Source organism: Rhizophagus irregularis, chromosome 6 (assembly GCF_026210795.1).
Source record: "Rhizophagus irregularis chromosome 6, complete sequence".
Classification (NCBI taxonomy): domain Eukaryota; kingdom Fungi; phylum Glomeromycota; class Glomeromycetes; order Glomerales; family Glomeraceae; genus Rhizophagus; species Rhizophagus irregularis.
In genome coordinates this window covers 1,866,229-1,889,110 of record NC_089434.1, presented here as the reverse complement: position 1 = coordinate 1,889,110, position 22,882 = coordinate 1,866,229, and the positions used below count along the sequence as shown (strand labels likewise).

The 22,882-nt window shown below is 27.4% G+C and overlaps 4 protein-coding genes across 4 annotated transcripts; 2 read left to right on the top strand and 2 right to left on the bottom strand.

The window, feature by feature from the left end:
- The first annotated feature begins 294 nt into the window (after positions 1–294).
- Positions 295–4,722, top strand: OCT59_026154 (uncharacterized protein). The gene is made up of 4 exons (XM_066142985.1): positions 295–617; positions 708–950; positions 1,022–1,355; positions 1,441–4,722. The coding sequence occupies exons 1-4, from the start codon at positions 396–398 to the stop codon at positions 4,590–4,592; spliced, it is 3,951 nt and encodes a 1,316-aa protein (XP_065992549.1). The 5' UTR covers positions 295–395; the 3' UTR covers positions 4,593–4,722.
- A 3,737-nt stretch (positions 4,723–8,459) lies between these two features.
- OCT59_026153 (uncharacterized protein) lies at positions 8,460–11,776 on the top strand (the record flags this gene model as incomplete). Its single annotated transcript, XM_025323437.2, has 4 exons — positions 8,460–8,666; positions 8,761–9,018; positions 9,087–9,420; positions 9,508–11,776. 4 exons carry the CDS (start codon positions 8,460–8,462, stop codon positions 11,268–11,270), a joined length of 2,562 nt encoding a protein of 853 aa, XP_025182288.2. The 3' UTR covers positions 11,271–11,776.
- Positions 11,761–15,694, bottom strand: OCT59_026152 (uncharacterized protein; the record flags this gene model as incomplete). Its single annotated transcript, XM_025315732.2, has 17 exons — positions 11,761–12,420; positions 12,494–12,799; positions 12,874–12,993; positions 13,061–13,126; positions 13,205–13,288; positions 13,360–13,496; positions 13,560–13,788; positions 13,862–14,070; positions 14,147–14,335; positions 14,524–14,633; positions 14,719–14,738; positions 14,805–14,912; positions 14,974–15,162; positions 15,235–15,324; positions 15,398–15,435; positions 15,508–15,597; positions 15,673–15,694. The coding sequence occupies 17 exons, from the start codon at positions 15,692–15,694 to the stop codon at positions 11,761–11,763; spliced, it is 2,667 nt and encodes an 888-aa protein (XP_025182289.1).
- A 3,671-nt stretch (positions 15,695–19,365) lies between these two features.
- On the bottom strand, positions 19,366–21,625 carry OCT59_026151 (uncharacterized protein). Its single transcript, XM_025315733.2, has 7 exons — positions 21,446–21,625; positions 21,202–21,363; positions 21,043–21,122; positions 20,860–20,935; positions 20,451–20,783; positions 20,037–20,369; positions 19,366–19,960 (listed from the first exon to the last, which is right to left on the bottom strand). The coding sequence occupies exons 1-7, from the start codon at positions 21,593–21,595 to the stop codon at positions 19,772–19,774; spliced, it is 1,323 nt and encodes a 440-aa protein (XP_025182290.1). The 5' UTR covers positions 21,596–21,625; the 3' UTR covers positions 19,366–19,771.
- Between the last annotated feature and the right edge of the window lie 1,257 nt (positions 21,626–22,882).

Below are 22,882 nucleotides of genomic sequence, written 5' to 3'. Positions count from 1 at the left end.
AATCGTTTATGATTATTTCAATAATAAGGCAGTTATGTTAAACAAAGAATTGGCCTAGATTACTTTTCATAAACAAACTTGGTTGATGCAAACCAAATTAGTAAATTTATGTATAAACAAAGCCATTGTGTTCTGCCATATGCGATTGTGTTTGATGTTTATCACTTAATAGTGGTTATTCATTTCCTTATCAATACCATTCTTGTTAATCAAAACCAATTTGACAAAATATTGCACAAATATTTACAAAAAAGAAATATAAACCGTAACAAAAATTTAAAAAATTTTTTTTTTAATTAATTAATTATTTGTTTATTTGAATTAATGAGTTAAATCTTTCTTTTTTGCTTTTTATTTTTTAATACCTTTTTTTTTATTTATTTATTTGTACAAAAATGACGATCGACAAACAAACCGATGATTCCGTTGATTGGGTAGAAAAAGCGATTAACGAAAACTATATTAAATATTATAATTGTTCCGAATTTACCAATATAAAAGAAATTAATGGTAATGGTTCAGCTGGAAAGATTTATCAAGCGAATTGGAAAGGAGCTGACTCTCCTCTTGTCATTAAATCTTCGTATAAATTGACTATTAAAGAAATCGTGAATGAGGTAATAACTCTATTTATATGATTATTATTTTCTGTAATAACTTTATTTAATGAATTATATGAATTAATAATATTAAAAATCCTTTTTTAGTTAAAAATACAACGAGAAATCGATTTTCATCCAAATATTTTACGATTTTATGGAATTTCAAGATTAGAAAATCAAATGAATAAATTTTCATTGGTTATAGAGTATGCTGACAGCGGTTCATTACATTCTTATTTAAAGGAAAATTTTAATAAGCTTGAATGGTGTGATAAATATCGGTTAGCATTACAACTTGCAAGTGCTGTAGAATGTATTCATAACGAAGGAATAATTCATTGCGATTTGGTAATAATTTCTTAATATTTAAATGCAGTATTATATAAAATTACTAATTTTAATTTAATTCTATGTCTTAGCATGCACATAATGTACTTATACATCAGAATAATATTAAATTGGCGGATTTTGGTCTATCTAGGAAGACATCTGAAGCATCAATTTATCTTAAGGATGTATACGGTGTGTTACCATACGTAGATCCAAAATGCTTAAATGATCAATCATATGCAATAACTACTAAATCAGATATCTATAGTATTGGAGTTCTTTTATGGCAACTATCAAGTGGACGTAGACCTTTTTATGATGAAGATACACAATATGATGTATGTTTGGCTATAAATATAAAAAATGGAAAAAGAGAGAATATTATTGAAGATACACCACCCGAATATAGTAATTTATATAAAGGTAAATTATTTATTTAGTATGAATTTTATTATTTGAATATTTATTTACATTGACTCTCTAAACTCTTATAAAAAAATCAATTTAGCATGTTGGTTAAATGATCCTGATAAAAGACCTGCTATACAACAAGTTGTTTTATCTTTAAAATCAATTATATCTAAAGAACACAACGAATGTATTAGTGCTATTATATGTAAGAAAGAATTACCAAAAGAGATAAATTCTAATCCTATATCAATAGATAATGAATTTGATGATTTGGTAATAAGTGATTTTATATTAAAATATGATTTAGATACGTTAGAAAATAAAATTTTACCATATATAATAAAACAAGTTAGAAAACTATTTAATGAAATATTTGATTCTATAGATTCAATTATTGATAAATTAATTTCTTTATTAATTGAAATACAAGATAAGGAAGGATATAATTTTTTAGAAACGAATCAATTTATTAATCATTATATTACTCTTTCAAATCAAACAAATAATATATTTAATTGGCTTATAAAAAATCAATCAAATAATCCTCAATATATTTTCTTTCTCGGTTTTCTTTATTATAATGGTATTATTGTAGATAAGGATAATGATGAAGCTTTTAAATTATTTTCAAAAGCATCAGAAGATAATTATAATATTGCACAAGTTTATTTAAGTAAATGTTATCAAACAGGAGTTGGAACTGAAATTAATAGTGATTTAGCAATTAATTGTTTAAATAATTCTATAAAGAATAATAGTATATGTGGTCAACTTTATCTTGGTAATTTATATGAAGATGGTAAAGGAACAAATGTGGATTTAAATAAAGCTTTTTATTGGTATGAAAGAGCGGCTAATCATGGAAATTTAAGTGCATTGTATCATTTAGGTAAATGTTATCAACATGGAAAAGGAATCAAAAAAGATGAAAAAAAAGCATTTGAACTTTATAAAAAATCAGCTGATCGAGAAAATATTGTTTCAAAATTTTTACTTGGATGTTGTTATTATAAAGGAATTGGAACTGATATTAATAATACGATGGCTTTTGAATTATTTAAAATAGCTGCCGAAGAAGGTAATTATGGTAATGCACAAAATAATCTTGGAATATTATTTGAAAATGGAAAGGGGATCAAAAAAGATTCAGAAAAAGCTTTTCATTGGTATCAAAAAGCTGCAGAAAATGAAAATAAAATTGGTCAATATAATTTAGGTAGATGTTATCAATATGGTATTGGTATTGAAAAAAATGAAATTAAATCATTTGAATTATATATGCAATCAGCTGACGAGGGAAATTATAACTTGGCACAAAATAATCTTGGATTTTTTTATGAAAATGGTATTGGTACAGAAAAGGATTTAGAAAAAGCATTTTATTGGTATCAAAAAGCAGCAGAAAACGGAAATGAAATTGCACAATATAATTTGGCTAAATGTTATGAAGATGGTTATGGTGTTGAAAAAGATGAAGTCAAAGCATTTAAATGGTATAAAAAATCTGCGAAGAAAGGAAATAATAGTTATGCACAAAATAATCTTGGATTTTTATATGAAAATGAAAAAGGAGTAAAAAAGAATTTGAAAAAAGCTTTTTATTGGTTTCAAAAAGCTGCAAAAAATGAAATTAATGTTGCACAATATAATTTAGGCAGATGTTATGAAGATGGAAAAGGTGTTGAAAAAGATGAATTTAAAGCATTTGAATGGTATAAAAAATCAGCTGAAAATGGATATAGCAAAGCGCAAAATTATCTTGGATTATTGTATGAAAATGGAAAGGGAACAAAGAAAAATTTGGATAATGCTTTTTATTGGTATCAAAAAGCAACAGAAAATGGAAGTGAAATTGCACAATATAATTTAGGTAAATATTATGAAATAATTAAAAATGATGAAGTTAAAGCATTTATATTGTATAAAAAATCAGCTAAACAAAATCATAATGATGCACAATGTCAACTTGGATATTTTTATGAAAGTGGTATAGGTATAGAAAAAAATTTAGAAAAAGCAACTTATTGGTATCAAAAAGCAGCAGAAAGTGGAAATAAAATCGCACAATATAATTTAGGTAGATGTTATCAATATGGAATTGGTATTAAAAAAAATGAAGTTAAAGCATTTGAATTGTTTGAAAAATCTGTTAAACAAGAATATAGTGACGCACAAAATAGTTTAGGATTTTTTTATAAAAATGGTATAGGTATAGAAAAAGATTTTAAAAAAGCAGTTTATTGGTATCAAAAAGCAGCAGAAAATGGGAATAAAATTGCACAATATTATTTAGGTGAATGTTATGAATTTGGAGATGGTATTGAAAAAGATGAAATCAAAGCATTTGAATTGTATAAGAAATCAGCTGAGCAAGAATATGTTGATGCGCAAAATAGTTTAGGATATTATTATAAAGTTGGTATAGGTATAAACAAAGATTTTAAAAAAGCAGTTTATTGGTATCAAAAAGCAGCAGAAAATGGGAATAAAATTGCACAATATAATTTAGGTGAATGTTATGAATTTGGAGATGGTATTGAAAAGGATGAAATCAAAGCATTTGAATTGTATAAAAAGTCAGCTGAGCAAAATTATAGTTATGCACAAAGTAAACTTGGATATTACTATGAGAGCGGCATAATTACCGAAATGAATTTAGAAAAAGCAGTTTATTGGTATCAAAAAGCAGCTGATAATGGAGATGAAGTAGCGCAATATAATCTGGGATTATTATACGAAAATGGAAAGGGCATTGAAAAAGATGAAATTAAAGCATTTGAATTGTATAAAAAGTCAGCTGAAAATGATTATAACGATGCACAAAATCAACTTGGATATTGTTATGAAAGTAGTATGGGTATCGAAAAGAGTTTAGAAAAAGCAGTTTATTGGTATCAAAAAGCGGCAGATAATGGAGATGAAGTAGCACAATATAATCTAGGATTATTATATGAAAATGGAAAGGGTGTTGAAAAGGACGAAATTAAAGCATTTGAATTCTATAAAAAATCTGCCGATCAAGGATTTGCAGACGCTCAATATAGAGTTGGATATTGTCACGATCATGGAATTGGAGTTAATATTGATAAAGAAAAGGCGTTTGAATTTTATAAAGTAGCTGCTAGAAAGAAAAATCGTGATGCACAAAAAAGTCTTGCACTTTTGTATGAACGAGGAGAAGGGACAAAGAAATGTACAGAAAAAGCCATTTACTGGTATGAAAAAGCAGGACATCAAAGTTATAAATAATGATAACGTCGGATAATTATAGTAGTTATTATTATTTTGTTGTACTAATTATTTAATTATTTACAAAATAAATCTTCATCGTCTTATTTCATAAATTATGAATAAACAAATACGATAAATTAATATTTTCACCATTTTTATTTACAAATAAATTTATTAATTGTGATTTAATTAACATACATTCTTTTATTAGGTTATTCTCTATTTTTAATGGATAAGTGATGCCTCTAATATATTTTGGTATTTTGGTAAATTATTTAGTCATGTGTATCATTTTGAAGATACAGTAATAATCTTTACCAGCGGGTTAAGTTGGATGAATAACTACAGCGTTCAATTCCATGCTCTATAAAGGCCTCACAACTTGCACAATTGACTTCAAACATTCAGAACGTTAATATGACCGCGTCACGATAGTAATTAGATCAACTCGACACTCCTTAAATTCATAATAGAACATCAGTATGTTAATCGATATTCCCGCCTCTATACATTACTTCTTCTTGTTCGGGCAGTAAAACTTATGATAAGCATTTTTACGTACCAACAGATTCTGTAAAATCGAAAAAAATTTTTAAGTACGTATTCTCTCTCTCTCTGATAGCATCATACATTTCATTCGCTAGCTCCACTTTTTCACTGAAAATTAATAAAGTTTCAAAAAAATAAATCATTATTTTTTTCATATGCACATGTCCCATTAGTTTGCATTGGAAGATCAAGATTGTACGTCATGCGATTTTACATTTTATGGAAATTAACTCTTATATTACTTTTTCGTGATTATATTATTTTCGCAACGAAAGATATAAAATGGATCTGAGTACTGAATGTCTTAACGCTCTGAAATAACCTGATAAGACAAATTGTAGCTATTTCTTTATGAAAATGCTTTATAATATAACTCGTTGTTTGAATATCGTATGTAGTCTTTTGGAAAAGCACAGAAAGCCCTTCACTTAAAAAGCTTTAGATTTCCGACTACGCGAAGGTAATTTAGATGATGAAAAAATGGTACGTATAAAGGTGAACTAAAGAGTATTATACTGAAACTTCCGAAATCGGGAAGAAGGTACTAAACTGGATAAATGTTTTTAAGGCAAGTTGAATTTATTTAGTCGATACTACAGCCTAAGTTGCTCTATTCTGTCACCAGATACCTGCTGATCGCGTGTTTGCAGTGTGAAAGGTTGCATGCTTGCTGGTGAGCATACCATAATGGTGTGTTAGTCGCACGCTCTGTTCTGTCACTAATTACCCTGCTAATCGCGTATTGGCAGTGGGAAAGGTTGCCGTGCTTGTTGGTGAGCATACTCTAAATGGTGTGTTAGTGTGCAGTGCTTCAATGGACTACTTTGCGGATTGCGTGTCAGTAAAGGAAAGACTGGGTGTTTATCCGTTGTTTCAGGCTGATAATATATTGTCACTCTTTCTATATAATAATATAAAGGTGATAAAAAGTCGAAACAGATAGATCTTTTCTGGAAAATACAAACGAAGAGACAAATAATTCATATAGAGAACAAGATGCTTGATGAGAAAGCCCAACTAAATCAAGTAAGTCCCTTATGTATATTCGAAATTTAATGGCTTACCATTTTAACACCTAACAATATTGAATGTAATCTGCGAAGAACGAACTGAAGAACCATATAATTCATCTCGAACGGGTTAGTATTTTTACTTGATACCTTATTCCACCTGATCTTAAAATTGTATGCTGAAGCCATTATAGACCCAACAGATTCTGGATGCAGCGCCGAAGAGGCAAACAGATGTATAGCTCTTTGATAATAAAAAGGGCGCAGAGAGAAGCATACTCATCCCACCACTCCATAAAATAAAATTATTTCTACCACCCCTCATAAACTGAAATAAAATTATGAGTATAATATAGTAGACTATAGTGTACCTATAACATCTTATATTCTTAGCACATTATAGTCTAATAACATCTTATATTCTTAGCACATTATAGTCTAATAATCACACTATAATCTATCTAGTAGATTAACGTCCTAGCACATTATAGTCTAGTCTAAGACGTACTAATATTAATATATTAATTCTCAGTATGTTTAATGGAACTCCCATTAAATATAGTAATACAGTATAGTAAATTTACTTCCCATTTCAGTGTCAGAGTAAGAACTTTTTTTTAGTTACTACTTACTAGCTATGTGAAAGTAAAAATATAAATGATACGATAATAAATCACGACTTAATGACAGACTCCGGACAAACATTTTCTAAAGTCGTAATTTTTTTATTTTTCAAATTATTCGATGAGATGGAAAATTTAATAATCATTTGAGTATTAAATATGAATAGAATAGAATAATTACACAGGATCAATTAGAGAAATTTCATTAGTTAACAAAATATAATATGCTGTAGATTATTTTCAATTACCTGAAATTTGTAAAAACTGCCAAAACAATTATTCGCCAGAATTATTATCTAAAGTTGCGGAAATAGTACTATTATCAGAAGATAATATTCTTCTTAATTTAGTGTTCAAAAGCAGCAACATATATTAAATGATATTGAATTCGGTTGATTATCTATTAAAGCACTTGAATATCTTCTGTTTTGTATGTATGAAAAAGACTTACCTTTTGCAACACGTTTCAAACAAATAACTTACTGCCGATCAAAAAGTGAACAAATACATAAATCTAAATGAATTAAGGATCAAATTGATATGCATAAGTGGACTTGAATGAGACGGAAGAAGATAATAGGAAGAAACGCAAGAAAAAGAAAGCGATTACGCGTGCGGATGTAGATTTGGATTTAGATTAGAGATTGAATAAGGACGGTCAAGTTTTTTTCTGGATTTACGATTTATAGGTTTATAGCACCCTTGTAGGGTATGATTTATTTACGGTTTTAATCGAGAAAGCTGCTGTATCGGACCGATAACACAGTTCAACCCGGAGACACTAACCATTTTCTTATTCATGTAGAAATTTTTTTCTTTTTTATTTTAGGCTTTCTTTTTCTTTTTATATATCTTTTATTTTAATTTACTATGTATTTAGCGTTAGGTGATTCTTTTATTAGATAGATACTTTATTTAACGGGGTGAATAGACACTTAGGCCTTCATAATGTAATAAATAGTTTATAAGTCCCTTCATCAATATTGCAAAAAACTGCATGATACAATAAGAATTTATTCTTGTTTTCGTATGTAATTAACAATATAGAAAAAATTATTTGGCATTAAAATATGTTAAATTCAAAGTGTCCAGAATCATGTAATTTTTTAATGACTAATGGTATTATTATTGGACAATGTTTTGATAGTAAATTTATTCCTTGTACTGTTTACAGTAAACGCACACCGGTAAAAAAATAAAAAAAATGCAATCTTGAATATTTTCATTATGTATATCTCCATAATTATGTTTATGACCTTAACAACTAAGCCAAATTAAAATTCGTTTTGTTAATTACACCTGAAATTAAAATTTTCAGCTAATTAACTTGAAAAGATATTATTTCTATGACATAAAATTATTTATTTGTATATTATATACAGTATTAACGGTAGATTTTTACTTTGTTTCTCTCTTCTGGAAAACTAATAGATACAGTACTATGGAACGGGATACATTTTCACAATTGTGAAAGCTCTTTGAAATATATACTTGGAAAGATGATGTCACGACTGTCACGTTATAAGACTGAAATTGACGATCTGTAATTCTGTATAATGTAGCACAATTTCATAAACATTAATAAATATTGTACCACAAATCATGCATTTTTTTTATATATAAAAAACAACCCAAAATATATCGGGTCAACGGTCAGGTTGGAAAATCTCTTTTTTTCTCAATTTTAACATTAATGAGAAATGATGACATATAAGCAATTTGATGACCCCGTTGAATGGGTAGAAAAAACAGTTAATATAAAATATTATCCTTATTCCGAATTCACTAATATGAAAGAAATTAATCATGGTTCAGTCGGAAATATTTATCAAGCGAATTGGAAAGGAACCGACACTCTTTTGATTGTTAAATCTTCATATAAATTAACTGTTAAAGAAATCTTGAATGAGGTAATTCATTTAAATTTCAAATGATGATACAGTATTGCCAATTTCCGATAGTTAATAAGCAAAATTAGTATTAACTCGTTAGAATATTTTATAGATAGAAATACAGCGAGAAGTTGATTTTCATCCAAACATTTTACGATTTTATGGAGTTTCAAAACTAGAAACTTCTGGTTTAGCTAATCAGATAAATAAATATTTGTTAATTCTCGAATATGCTGATGGTGGTTCATTGTATTCTTATTTAAAGGAAAAATTCAACGAACTTGAATGGAATGATAAATATCGGTTGGCATTGCAACTTGCAAATGCTGTAGAATGTGTTCATGATGAAGGAATAATACATTGTGATTTGGTAACACAATAAACATAATAATTCACTGTAATTTATATAAGATTAATAATATTATATCTATATCTTAGCATGCGTATAACGTACTCATACATCGGAATAATGTTAAATTAGCAGACTTCGGCCTATCTAGAAAGATATCTGAAGCACCAAATTATCTTAAAGATGCACACGGTCTGCTACCATACGTAGATCCAAAATGCTTAGAAAATCAATCATATGTAATAACTACTAAATCAGATGTCTATAGTATTGGTGTCCTTTTTTGGCAGTTATCAAGTGGGCGTAGACCTTTTTATGACGAAAATACACCATACGATGCAAGTTTAGCTATAGCTATAAGAAATGGAATGAGGGAGGATATTATTAAAAATACACCACCTGAATATAGTAATTTATACGAAGGTAAATTATTAAATTTAAATAATATTCTTTTCAATATTTATTTTATTTATTTACGTTGGCTCTTTTTTCTAAAAAAAAAAAAATTAGCATGTTGGGTAGATGATCCTAATAAAAGACCTAATATACAAAAAGTTGTTTCATCTCTAAAGTCAATAATTTCTCATGAAAATAATGGAGAAATTAATTCTATCGTACATGTAGAAAATACAGAAAATAAGGTGTCAAAAGAGGATGAATTTACTGATTTAGTAATAAGCGATTTTATACTAAAATATGATTTAGATGATATGACAGAAAATGAAATTCCTCTATATATATTAAAACAAGCGAAAAAATTGTTTGATGAGATAAGTGGTTTAACTATCGAAAAAATTGTTGATAAATTAATTACATTGTTGATTAAGGTACAAGATAAAAGAGGATATAACTTTATGGAAACAAATCAATTTATTAATCAATGTATTAATCTTTACGATCAAATTCCAAGTAATGACATTTTTAACTGGCTTATGAATAATCAAACAAAACCTCAATATATTTTCCTTCTCGGGTTTCTTTATTATAATGGTATTATTATTGAAAATAATATTCATGAAGCATTTAAATTATTTTCAAAAGCGTCAGAAGATAATTATCATATTGCACAAGTTTATTTAAGTAAATGCTATCAATTGGGAACAGGAACTGAGATTAATATTCCATTAGCAATTATTTGTTTGCGTAATGCCATAGGGAATAATAGCATATGTGCACAGCTTTACCTTGGTAATTTATATGAAGAAGGTACAGCAAGAACAAATGTAGATTTAAAGAAAGCTTTTTATTGGTATGAAAAAGCAGCTAATAATGGAAATTCAAGTGCATTATATCATTTAGGAAAATGTTATCAATTTGGAAAAGGAATAGAAAAAAACCCTAGTAAAGCATTTGAAATTTATAAAAAATCGGCCGAACAAGAAAATATAAATGCACAATTTTTAATAGGACGTTGTTATTATCGTGGAATTGGAACAGATATTAATCATGTAAAGGCTTTTGAATTATTTAAAATAGCTGCTGAAGAAGGAAATTATAGTAGAGCACAAAATAATTTTGGATTTTTACACGAAAATGGAATAGGAACAAAGAAAGATTTAGAAAAGGCTTTTCATTGGTATCATAAAGCAGCAGAAAATGGACATGAAATAGCACAATATAATTTAGGCGAATATTATGAACTAGGAACTGGTGTTGAAAAAGATGAGGTTAAAGCATTTGAATGGTATAAAAAATCGGCTGATAATAATTTTTTTTATGCAAAACTCTTACTAGGATATTGCTATGTAAACGGTATTGGAACTGAGGTTAATAAGAAAAAAGGATTTGAATTATATAATAACGTGGCACAAATTAATGTTGAACGTTATGATTATGATGAAAAATCAATAAACATTTTAGATAATATGTGTTGGTGGTATCAGAAAGCAGCAGAAGATGACAGTAAAGTTGCATTATATAACTTGGGCAAATGTTGCGAATTAGAGGGTATACTTCAAAATAAAGTTAGAGCATTTGGGTTTTATAAAAAATCAGCTGATCAAGGATTTGTAGATGCTCAGTATAAAGTTGGATATTGTTATGATCATGGAATTGGAGTGAATATGAATAAAGAAAAAGCATTCGATTTTTACAAAATAGCTGCTCAAGAAGAAAATCGTGATGCACAAAAAAGTCTTGCATTTTTATACGAACAAGGTAAGGGAACAGAAAAGAATATAGAAAAAGCTATTTATTGGTACGAAAAAGCCGTAAAGAATGGAAGTCATGAAGCTAAAGAAAGGCTAGATAATTTATCGTCAAAAAATAGTTAAAATTAAGCATTTTTGGTCACTTATTTTTAATGGCAGTTTTTGGCAGGCTTTGATTTTTAATTAGAAATTCATGATATCTGATATTTGAAAAAAAAATGTTTAAACGCTAAACTCGCATTTTAAGTTTGTCTATTCTTTCATATTAATTCTTAATATCAGAGATCTATACACCAAAGAAATTTTCTTCAATCCCTATACATTTAATTTTTGATTAATGTGTTTAATTCATATTAAATACTTTATTCATTTTATAGAAAGGGACGTAACAGATAATGCTAAATTTTTATTTATATTAATTTACCTTCGAAATTTTTGAATTATATTAATTTTGATTTTTGTAAAATAACGCATATTAATTAATTTATAATATTACATGGTATAATTTATTTTAATACTATATAAATAATTTTAACATATATTTAATCATTATAAATTGTACAACTCTGCTATTTCCCTCTAAATAATAATAAATATATCTAACAAAAAAATTTTACGAATAGGGATCGAACATCGTTAAATCTCCCTTGCTTATTTTTTGGTTAGTACTTGAATTATTATTACTATTGCCGTTGTTGTTTAACCCTGACTTATTTGAATTTATGGGTTGAAGTATACTTCCGGCATTAAACATAGGTTGAGATGGAGGAGTATTCATATTCTTATTCAAATTAAGTGTATTATTATTTTTGTTTGGCAATGATGACATTGAATTAAATTGGGAATTAAAACTTGTGTTTGTATTTGTATTAGGTGAATATATGTTGTTTAAAGATGGCGTATTTGATGATGGCCTAGACGTATTCATTGTATTTGAATGATCAAAATTTTGTTGAGACATTCGTGAAGTTGTTGCTATTGAATTAAAAAGACTTGATGAAATTGAAGTAGTAGTTGAAGTTGATGAAAGTGTTCCTGCTTTTGAAGAATTTGGTGGCGGTAATGATGGAATTATATCAAGTGAAGGTTTAGATGTTGTAGAAAATGAATTTATTGATTGTGTCTGCGAATGAGCTTTACTTCCTGCATATGAATTTGTTGAATTTAATGAATTACGAGGTTTTGGTGACATTGGAGTAATTCCTCCATTTGTTATGAAGAAATCAGATTGAACGGATGATGATGACAATTTTCTATCACTTTTCGTCGAATTCTAATAATTAAAAAAATTATTGGCAAACCTATTTTAAAATATTAGAGAGAAGAATTTTTGAATAAAAACGTACCATATTAGAAGATCCTAATGTAGTCATAAATTCGGCAACAGGATTATTACCCGGTGTGTCAAAAGGATCCGATGGAATTTCAATGGCACCATTACTAATGCCATTTCTTGTATTACCATTTATTGTTCCTCCTGATGAACCAACAAGCTTTTCAAAATCAACGGGAACTACATCATCACTACTTTTTCCTCCTTCTACATATTTCTTTGTATTATCTTCAATATTCCTAATGTCTTGAAGTTGACGAGAATGATCCTGTTCAACTTTCATAGATAATTTTTTGATCACATCCATGAATTTTTGAAACTAAAAGGGTGAAAAATTTAGTACAGAGAAATTTTTTTAAAAAAAAAACTTCTGTATAAATTATAATTTCATACCTGTTGAAGATTTAACGTAGGAACAACAGATAGTCTCCATAATTGTGGTATTATTTCAGTAGCTATAACATCTTTTTCTCCATTCTTGCCCATTTCTTCGAACACTGATAGCGTAGTAACCTATAATATAAAGCATATTAAATATATATATAATGCATAAATTTAATTATAACAAAAAATTATTTACCATTACAGTGGCTTCTTTTGTTTTGATACCTTTTAACAAAGGTATAAGTTTTTCCGTTATCGTAAACTACGCAACAAAAAGAGAAAAATTAATAATGTAAGCAATTATAAACTGAAATAACCAATAATTAACAAATAGACCTACATTGTCCAAAAATTTTATTAATGATTGAAGGCAGACTAAGGCTATAACTTTAATGGATAATAGTGTAGTATGGATAAACAAATTCTGTTAAAAATTATAAAAATCATTAATTATAATTGAATCTATATTTGTTAAAAAAAAATATTTCTTCATACCTGAATCCTTGGAAATAATGAAACCTTAACAGTCGAAATATCTAAAGAATCAGCTATCGCTGGAATAACTTTAAGAACTTTGTCTTGTATTGCAGGTGTTTTAGCTTCCAACGCATGATAAATTAAGGGCATTACATCTATGGTGCGCGTAAAGTTAGTAAAATTTATAATATAAAAAGTTAAGTTTGCTTATAAAATACCTTCTTTAAATATATAAGATGAGGTTTTTTGTTGAAACAAATCAATATTATCTAGGCAAGTTATCATATTTTGCATTGGTTCAGAAACAGAAAATATTGGTTTAAGAGGAGTAAGAACTTTTTCGCAAAAATCATTAGGAGATAATTTTTGTGCTATAAAGAAAATATTAGGAAGAGTATAAGCCAAAAGTGAATGATCCTTCATTTCTTGAAGAAGAGATGGTAAAATCTAAATCATATTTAATATATTAGTTAATTATTTCCTTCTATATAAATAAAAATATATTTTAAAGTAAATTTACCTTGCGAACTAGTACTCTTTCAGGAAATTGCGGCAAAATTCTGATTAAGCCTTTCATAAAATTTGCTTTGTCGTCTGCGGTTTTCTCAGGAAAGCTTTCAAAGAATTTCACAGTTGAAACTAAGACATTATCAAAGTATTTGCACGTTTGAAATTCAGCTGCAGTCATTCTCTGAGATGGATATCGCGTAATAAGATTATACATAACCTCTAGACAATAAAAATATATAAACCGATTAGATATTTAATCATTATAATAAAAATAGAATAAAATTTCAAAAACTACCATGAAGATGGTATGGAAGATGGTCGTAATTTATCGATGATAAATTTTCAATATTTTTTCGATATGTGTGAATACTATTATGGTTTTCCATTGGAGGTTTGCCATGTCTATGCACCGTATATATTAAACAGCCAAGCGCAAACATGTCATTCGCGAAATCAAGATTCTCATCCAACACGTATTCAGGCGCTAAATTTACAAAGAAATCGAAGACAATAAGTTTTTTAGTATAAATATGTTGTGTGTTAACCGTCAGTTCGCACTTCAGATGAATTATTTTAGCCACTCTCTTAAGGCATCATAAAATTGACCAAAAAATTAGATCAGTCGTCATCTGAGGCACAACAAATTTAAAGAACTTAGGTATATTTATTTACCCATGTAATCATAATTTTTTTGCGCGTAACTTGGTATTCGAACATCATAATCTGGATATTCGTAAGGTACTGGGGAATCAGGATTATTGAGAAAAGTGCCGAATCCAAATCTAATATATATGTATACATTTTTTTTTTTTCGACAAGATAAATTAAACTGAAAAATCTAATTAAAAATGATTAAATTTAAATTACCCTCCAATTTTCCAGTCTCCCTAATTAAAATAAATATAAGCATCAGTTATTCTTTAAATAAAAAATTTTATTTATTATATCTATACCTTTGTATTTACAAATATTGCTTCTGGAACAAGATTTGAATGAACAATTTTAGCATCATTATGACAAAATTGTAAGCCTTTTCCGACTTGAAGTAAACCCTTCTGAATCTACATAAAATTATTTTAAAAAAGATTACATTTCAAGAAAACGTTACTAAATAATTTGTACCTCTAATTCATCCATATCAAAACTCTTAATGTCGCTCGGGATAGGAGATAAATTATCATAATTTCCAAGTAAATTTGATAGAGAAGCCAAAATAGGTTCAGTTGCAAATGTGATAACTGTTCTTGTTTCCTCAACAGCTTCAACAACTTCTAATAGTGATGGATGGCGAAGTCGCGACAATTGACTAGCCTAAAATCAAATACAAATAAGTAAAAATATATTTAAAATTAAAATAATTATAAATAAATATTTTTTTATTACCTCTTTTTTTAAAACTGTATAAACCCTTTCGGTCTCTTTTTTATCATAACCTTTCCTTAAAGGATTGTCTATAATCTTTTTTTCAAACATCTAAATAATATTTATTCATTAATAATTTTATAATAAACCCGATTAATTTAAGATTTAGATTTCTAATACCCACAAATACGGCTACTTTTTGTCCTGTCGTCTTTTTAGTACCTATCAATAATTAAATTAGATTAATAAGAGTCATTTTAAAAAATTATTTAAGAAAACAAAAATATCATCCACCTGCAAAGATCTTCCATAAACCTGAACTGGCAACTTGTTCACCAAGATCGTATTGACGAAGCGTTGACGTTCCAGCTACGTAGGATACAACTAAAAAACGAAGAACGATCATTAAAATAAAGTAATTTTATTATAATACTTTTAAAAAAAAAGAAAGTAAATAACCTGTTTTAACTTGCTGAAACATTTCTTTTATATAATTTTATAATAAATAAATTTCAAATTTTATTTAATGATAAAAAAAAAAGACACAATTAGTTAAAAAGGTATATCCTAAGGAAAATATATGAATTTATTTGACGTCGTGTTTTAATCGTTTTTATTGGAATTAATTTATAAGAAAAGAAAAAAAGTTTTTTTTGATAAGGTTGATTGATGAGAGAATTAGAGAAACATTTTTTTAAACGGTTTTTTTTTGTTTTTTACCATAATGGCGTATATGCTGATCAAATGAATATTCATTGGTTCATTCATTGCACGTGAAAATAAAATATTTTAATTGTGTACAAACTAGGTCTAACTTTGTGGCATCAGTCAGGGATTGTTCTATTCTCCGGGTGAAATTTTTCAGACGAGTGAAAGTTCCCGTTATTATTAAATTTAACAAGGCCTTGGACAAAAGTTCCAGCGTATACTAATCATTTGTGTAGTGCTGTGAAGAAGGTTTTGAAAATAATAGTAGGGCTGTTGAAAGATAGGGTATATGCGGAAGACGAATCTTCAAAGAAAAAAGCTAGGATAGAAGAATACCGTTCGAAAAAATAATCATGTATAGTAGCGTAGATGTCACGTTCGATGTATTTTTCGCATGTACTATGGCATAGACCCGATATATATTTATTTTGCATGTATTAAATGTATTAATAAAAAAAATTTTTTTTGTTTTTACGTATTTATTCATTTGGGGTTATGCAGTTTGCAAGGAGGATTAAATTTTCTAGCGCTATAAAAGGACATTTTTTACTACTTCATACTTTGCTTGTTTATAGGTTCCTAAAGATCTGGATCAATAGGATGCTTCTTTCACTTCTTTCCGGTATTCGAAACCTCACTTATAGCATTCTCAAAAAGTTAGGGACGATATTGTTAAAGATAAAGAATTACAGATCATGGGAAATGCTTGTAATGTGAAAAAGATTATGCGCTAAGAAATGAATTAGATTGCTTGCTACTCCGAACCTGTTTTTATTCCAAGAACTGATTTGATTACGATGGATGATGCATAAGAACTGAATAATATTAATCCTTATGAAGGTATTGCAGGAACAACAGACACAAATTCGATCATTATTAATTTTTTTTTGCTTACCTTGCTTTCCAATACTTGTTTAACTTGCAACATTGTCAATACACCAATTTTTTTTTTGGAAATAAATATTTTGCAAATACAGTTATTTGTAATTGGAGAAATACTAATTGTGACAGATTCAACTAATTGGATATATAACTTATTTGCATTAATATTAACTAATAAAAGTTTCTTTGCCATCATTTATATCTTCAATATTCTTTATTCATTATTATTTCACTATTATCTTATTATTATTACCAGAATAATTACCATCTTTATCACTATAATTATCATCCCTTTTTTTTGAACTTTTTTTTATCAATTAACTTTTTTTTACCAGATCCTTTTTAAAGCTTTACTGTTATTTCATTTATAATCTTTAATTTTAACATTTAATTTATAATTTTAAATTTATTATTTAATATTTTTTCAGGTTGTTTTAAAATTAATAAACTCAATGAATCTGTTATTTAACAAGTAATGCATAAAAAGTTGTAATTTTTATAAAAGCTAAAACTTATGAAATATATTAATTGTATTTTAGTAAAAGATCAATATCTTTCAATAAGTAAATTATATAATGTTTAATTTTAATTTTAAGAAAAACTCTATAAGAAATAATTACATCTACTGTAAAAAATTTTGAATTAGCTATGTATTTTACATTACATTTAATTTAATATTAGTTAGCCTAAAATGAATTCTATTATAAATAATATTATTAGTATAGTATTAACAATTTAATATTATTGGTTTTTTTATTTTAACTATTTAAACATTTTTTAGATAAAATAGTAATCTTTTTATTTAATTTTATTAGAGAAGAAAATAGGATATTATGAAAGGTATATAATACTAATACAAAAATATATAAATATAACATAACATTTCTTTTTTTTATTTAAAAAGTAGTAAAAGCATATACTAAAACCTTATAATATGATGATCTTATATAATTCAATAGTTATTATGGAAGAATACAGATGAATTTCATAAGATGATAGTAGAGTACAGAAGTGATCTTATAAATAGAAAACTAGTTTAAAGTTTTTAAAAAATTAGTTATATAACAAATATTTCTGTATTTTTACATATAAACTTACAAATTGTACTATCTTGTAAAAAAAAAAAAAAATTTTATAATTTTATAATTTTAGAGTTATAAAATAAATAAAAAATAAAATTAATTTTAAGTTTTTTATATTTGCAAAATTTATATTACTTTATGTAATTTCTTATATAATATCAGATTAATTTTTCTTTTGATTTGTACAATTTAATTTATAAAATTTTTAATTTACTTACTAAAATAGCAAATTTAGAATTAAATTTAAAGTTTTTAAATTTATTAATAATTTTATTCTTTAAAGAATCAAATTAATTATTATTATGCAGTTATCATACTAATAAATACTAATAGTAATACTTCTTTAAGTGCATCCTCCTTGGAATTATAGTAAAAAATAATAGAATGTGCACTTAAAGAGAATGTGCATTTATAGAAAATAAATATTAAAAGCCCTTATAAATTAGAACTTGGAACCAAACCCACCATGCACTTAAAGAGAATTTATATAGTGTATACTATACTTGTAGCTGAAACCTTTTCACGTGATTTTTGGCCACGTCTTTAAATCAAAATTAAGTTAATAAATGATAAAAATTAATCTTTACATCCAGCTGAAACTATAATATAAAGTCTTTGGAGTTTCAGATGGATTTCTGGATAATTTTTAATAATTTATTATAATTAAATTACTGAAAGTCCAAAACCCTGTCCAGCTTTATAGAGGTTTCGGCTTCATGTATAGTGTATACACTTATAGAGAATGCACTTATAAAGGTATTACTGTAATTTAGTTTATTACTAAAGCATAAGCTTTTTTATTAATATCAGATATATTTTTTAAAATTAATATAAAAAAGGTAATTTTATAATTTAATAATAATAGATAATTTATTATTAAAGTATTTAAAATTGTTCTTAGTAAATGTATAGCAATTACCAAAAAAAAAAAAATTAAAGTATTTAAAAATAATCTTGTTATAATAAGGCAATTTTTTGTTTAACATAACCCCCTTCCCCCTCTGTTTTTGGATTTTTATGTAAAAAAAATACATGTAATTTAAGCTGAAATTAGACAAATCTTTAAGTCTTAGCTGGAATTATCATCCAAAATTTTTGCTCACTCTTTTGGTCAAAAATTTGGCCAAAATTAATGGTAATTCTGGCCATGTATTGTATTTTATGTATTAATTTTTGTCCTCCAGATTGGGACCCCCTATGTTATATTATTGCGCTTTTCAAAATTGTGCTACCCCCTGCAGGTCATCTAATAAAAAAGATTATGAGATTGTGATTATAGGACGATTACTGGACAAAAACTGGACAATTTTGCCCGGTAATTGTCCTGTAATCGTCCTATAATCGTCCTATAATCATAATCACTCAGTAATTGTCCAGTAATTGTCCAGTTATTGTCCTGTAATCATAATCATCAAGTAATTATAACGTATACAGAATTCTGAAAACTGCGATAAACAAAAAATTGGCTCAGCCTAATTAGCTTATCAACTTTTTATTTTTAAGAATTAATAGAATTAATTTAAAAAAAACCCCAATTTATTATTTAATATTTTAGAAAGATAATCTATTTTTAAAAGTTTAAATTTGTCTTTATTAAAATCAAATTTACTTTTTTGATAATTTTTATAAGATTTTTAATAATTTTAATTTAAAAAAATAAATAATTTATAAAGGCAAAATGTAACTGCCATACAGTATTATACATTTTTGATGATGTATTTTTGTAAAGAAGAATACCTGAACATATTTGTGAAAGAATAAAAAAATATTTTTTCAAAGATAAATGTTACACAAAATTTGTGGCTGGTTGAGCCACATTTTGAACCAATCATATTTAAGGAAAAAAGGGTATGGAATAATAATCTCAGCTATACCCGGGACGCACATTAAGGACGCCCTTCGTAATTATCCAACATTTGCATGTATTTACGTCGTTTTTCACCGATCATGGGAGAAATTGGTCTTGTCGATTTTTTATCCGATGGTTGTATATTTATCGGTGTATAATATCGAATAGGTTGAGCGTGATGAACTAAATCTGCTCTTAACCGATGGATTTCCTCCGCACTGCGTACCTTTAATTAACATAAATGCATAAAAAGTTAAATATTGAAAAAAGATCGATAATATGAATTAGTTCTTATATCTTACCTCTTCCTCCATGATCTTTGCTATTCTTTGTTCCTCAGCTTCCTTCTCTCGGAATCTTCTGTGTTCGTCATAAATATGACGTTCTTCCATACGAGTATCAGTAAAAAAGAAAAAACCAATTGGTTCTGTTGGTGGAGGACATTCAGGTTTTCTAGGAATTTTGGGCTCAAAATTGGGGAGAGGTTGTGCATGGAATCGACTTTCCTTAATATATTCCTGCTCTTTTCTCACTTTCTCATAAAATTCTCTTTGATATTTTTCTCCACGATCATTAGTTAACAATGCAAATGGTTTCGGGTGAGTTGGTGGATGATAAGGACGTGTAGGCAGACACTTGGACATTAAAACAAAAGAGAAGAATAATTAGAATAATTCTTTATTTATTTTATTCTAGTACGTATAATGGTTACATACATCAGGGGAACCAGTAAGAAGTGGTTGCGCTTTAAATTCACGCATCTTTTCCATTCTCTCTTTTTCTTGACGAATCCTTTCTTCAATTTCTTGTGATTTCCTCTTGGAAATTTCCTCACCAGGTAAATTAAACACTGGTAATTCGATTAACCGGTGTTCAAGCACCGGTCTATATGGTTCTTTATAATCAGGTACGGGATTAGCTTTAATGACACGTGGTGGTGAAGGACTCTTCGGTCTTGGTGGCTTAGGTTTCGTTATGGCCGGTGAATATGGTTCAGTCAACTTTGGCTTTTGTACTTTTGGGATTCCGAAATTCCTATTTTCAAGGATCTTTAAAAGAGAATTTAAATTTTAAAGCAAGAGATGTAACGATGTTTTATGCGTAAAATCTCAGACGAGCAATTACCTTTCGATCTAATGGGTTAGCCTTGAATCTATAACCTCTCATTTCCCTTATTTTACGCTCTTCTGTAGGTAATATACTGAACAAGAATCAAATACATTAATAATTAATTACCCGGCTTATGAATGATTTTTCGTATTTATTTTATTTATTTGAACTTCAATTTATTAGTGACGTATAACTTACGTAGTGGGTTTAGACCTATATTTAGTGCGCAAGTACGGAGATTTCGGTTCAGTTAAGGTATTTGAACGTACTTTATCAGACTTTTTTTTAAGGAAAAAATTGCGATTGTTAGCTTCAAAATCACGATGTTGATTTTTGAAACGTATTATCATCTGATACCTTAGCATCGAATCTGGTTGGATTGTCTAAAAATTGTTGCACACTGAGAGCTAAAGGAATAAATGGTGATTTTGGGGAATTTTCTTTATTACAAGAGTTATTGGCCCACGATTCAGTATAAAATTTGAAAGGTTTTGGCACTGTTGGTACGAATGCACGTTTCTAATAGACGAGATATATTATTATTATAAACGCGTTGAAATGATAATATGATAAAAATCCACTTTAAATTTATAATAATTACTTGTATTCCACCACACTTATTAGCTAAATAATTTTTAGTTTGTGGCGATCGAGTACTTGACGTCACCGACATGACCCGACTAACATCTTCCATATATTCAAACTTTTCGACCACTTCAGGTTTGTCGTTATTAAAATTAGTTGCGTCCATAGTTTTGTTTTCAGTTTTGTTATCAAAAATCAGTTTAGAGCAAAGTCAACAAAGATTATCAGTTATAAGAGGACTTGTTGATCGCACGCGTATGACGTAAGGTTTTGACTCTATTCATGCACGATGCCGATCCTACTGTAAACTGTATAAATAAACTTCGCGTGATCATATAAAACCGGTGCTATACTGCTATTCTAGCGAATAAGCAAAAATTACGTTCTTGACCCTCCTCGTATTACCATGCATGATTATGTATGACAAAAATTTCTTTTCTTGACCTACAAAAAACATTGATGCGTTGTTATTTTTCTATTATAGACACATTGAAAAAAACAATATATTACTTATTTTTTTATCATTAATGATTAATGACAAAATAATTTATTTTTTTTATTTAATATTTAGTTTTATGCAGTTGTAGTTTAGTATTTATTACCACTACTCTTAAATGTAATCTACTTATTGGCTATCTTTTGTAATTAAAATAAAATTATTTTAATTTTATCAATATTGTAGAAATAAAAAAATATGCTGTCTTTGTTAAATATTTCTTTCTTTATCACATATCACATTTCAGGTTAAAAAAGGAACATTTTTATTATACATAATCATATTTTGACCAGTTAAGAAAGTAATATAAGAAGGATCAAAAATGTAATTTTTGTGATACAGCCAGTTCAGGGTATTAATACTTCTTCCCAAAATTGTTATTTTTGTGTTAAAGAAATCTGAAAATTCTTTTCAATAGAAAAAATTAAAGAAGACAACCTGAATAGGCTATAAAAGGAAAGGGCTTGACAATTCTTAATGGGTAATAGGCTAATAGCAATTAAAATTATATGTTGTAGGTGCATGAAAACTTTGCAATTCCAAGATCTACAGCTTGTATATATAACATCATGCCAAAAGGGGTATAATTTAAAGTTGGGTACTGAAATGTTTTGGCTATAACAAATGTCAAAACTTTCTGCCAAAATTTTAAATCAAATTTTAGAGTTGAATTTTGGTAATAATATGGAATTTTAGCATCAGTTTTGGATTTTTAGCAACAGTTTGAAATTATTTTGGCAAGAAATATAGTTGATAGGTTTGAGATTTTATCATCCAATTTTAAGTTTTAACAATAGTCTGAAATTTCAGCAATGGTCCAGAATTTTGATAACAGTTTGAAATTTTAGCAATAATTTGAGGTAGATTTCTAGCTAATTAATATCAAAATCTCAAACTATTGCTGAAATCTAAAATTTATTTTGAAATTTTAGCAAAGAGTTTTGGCACTCAACTCTA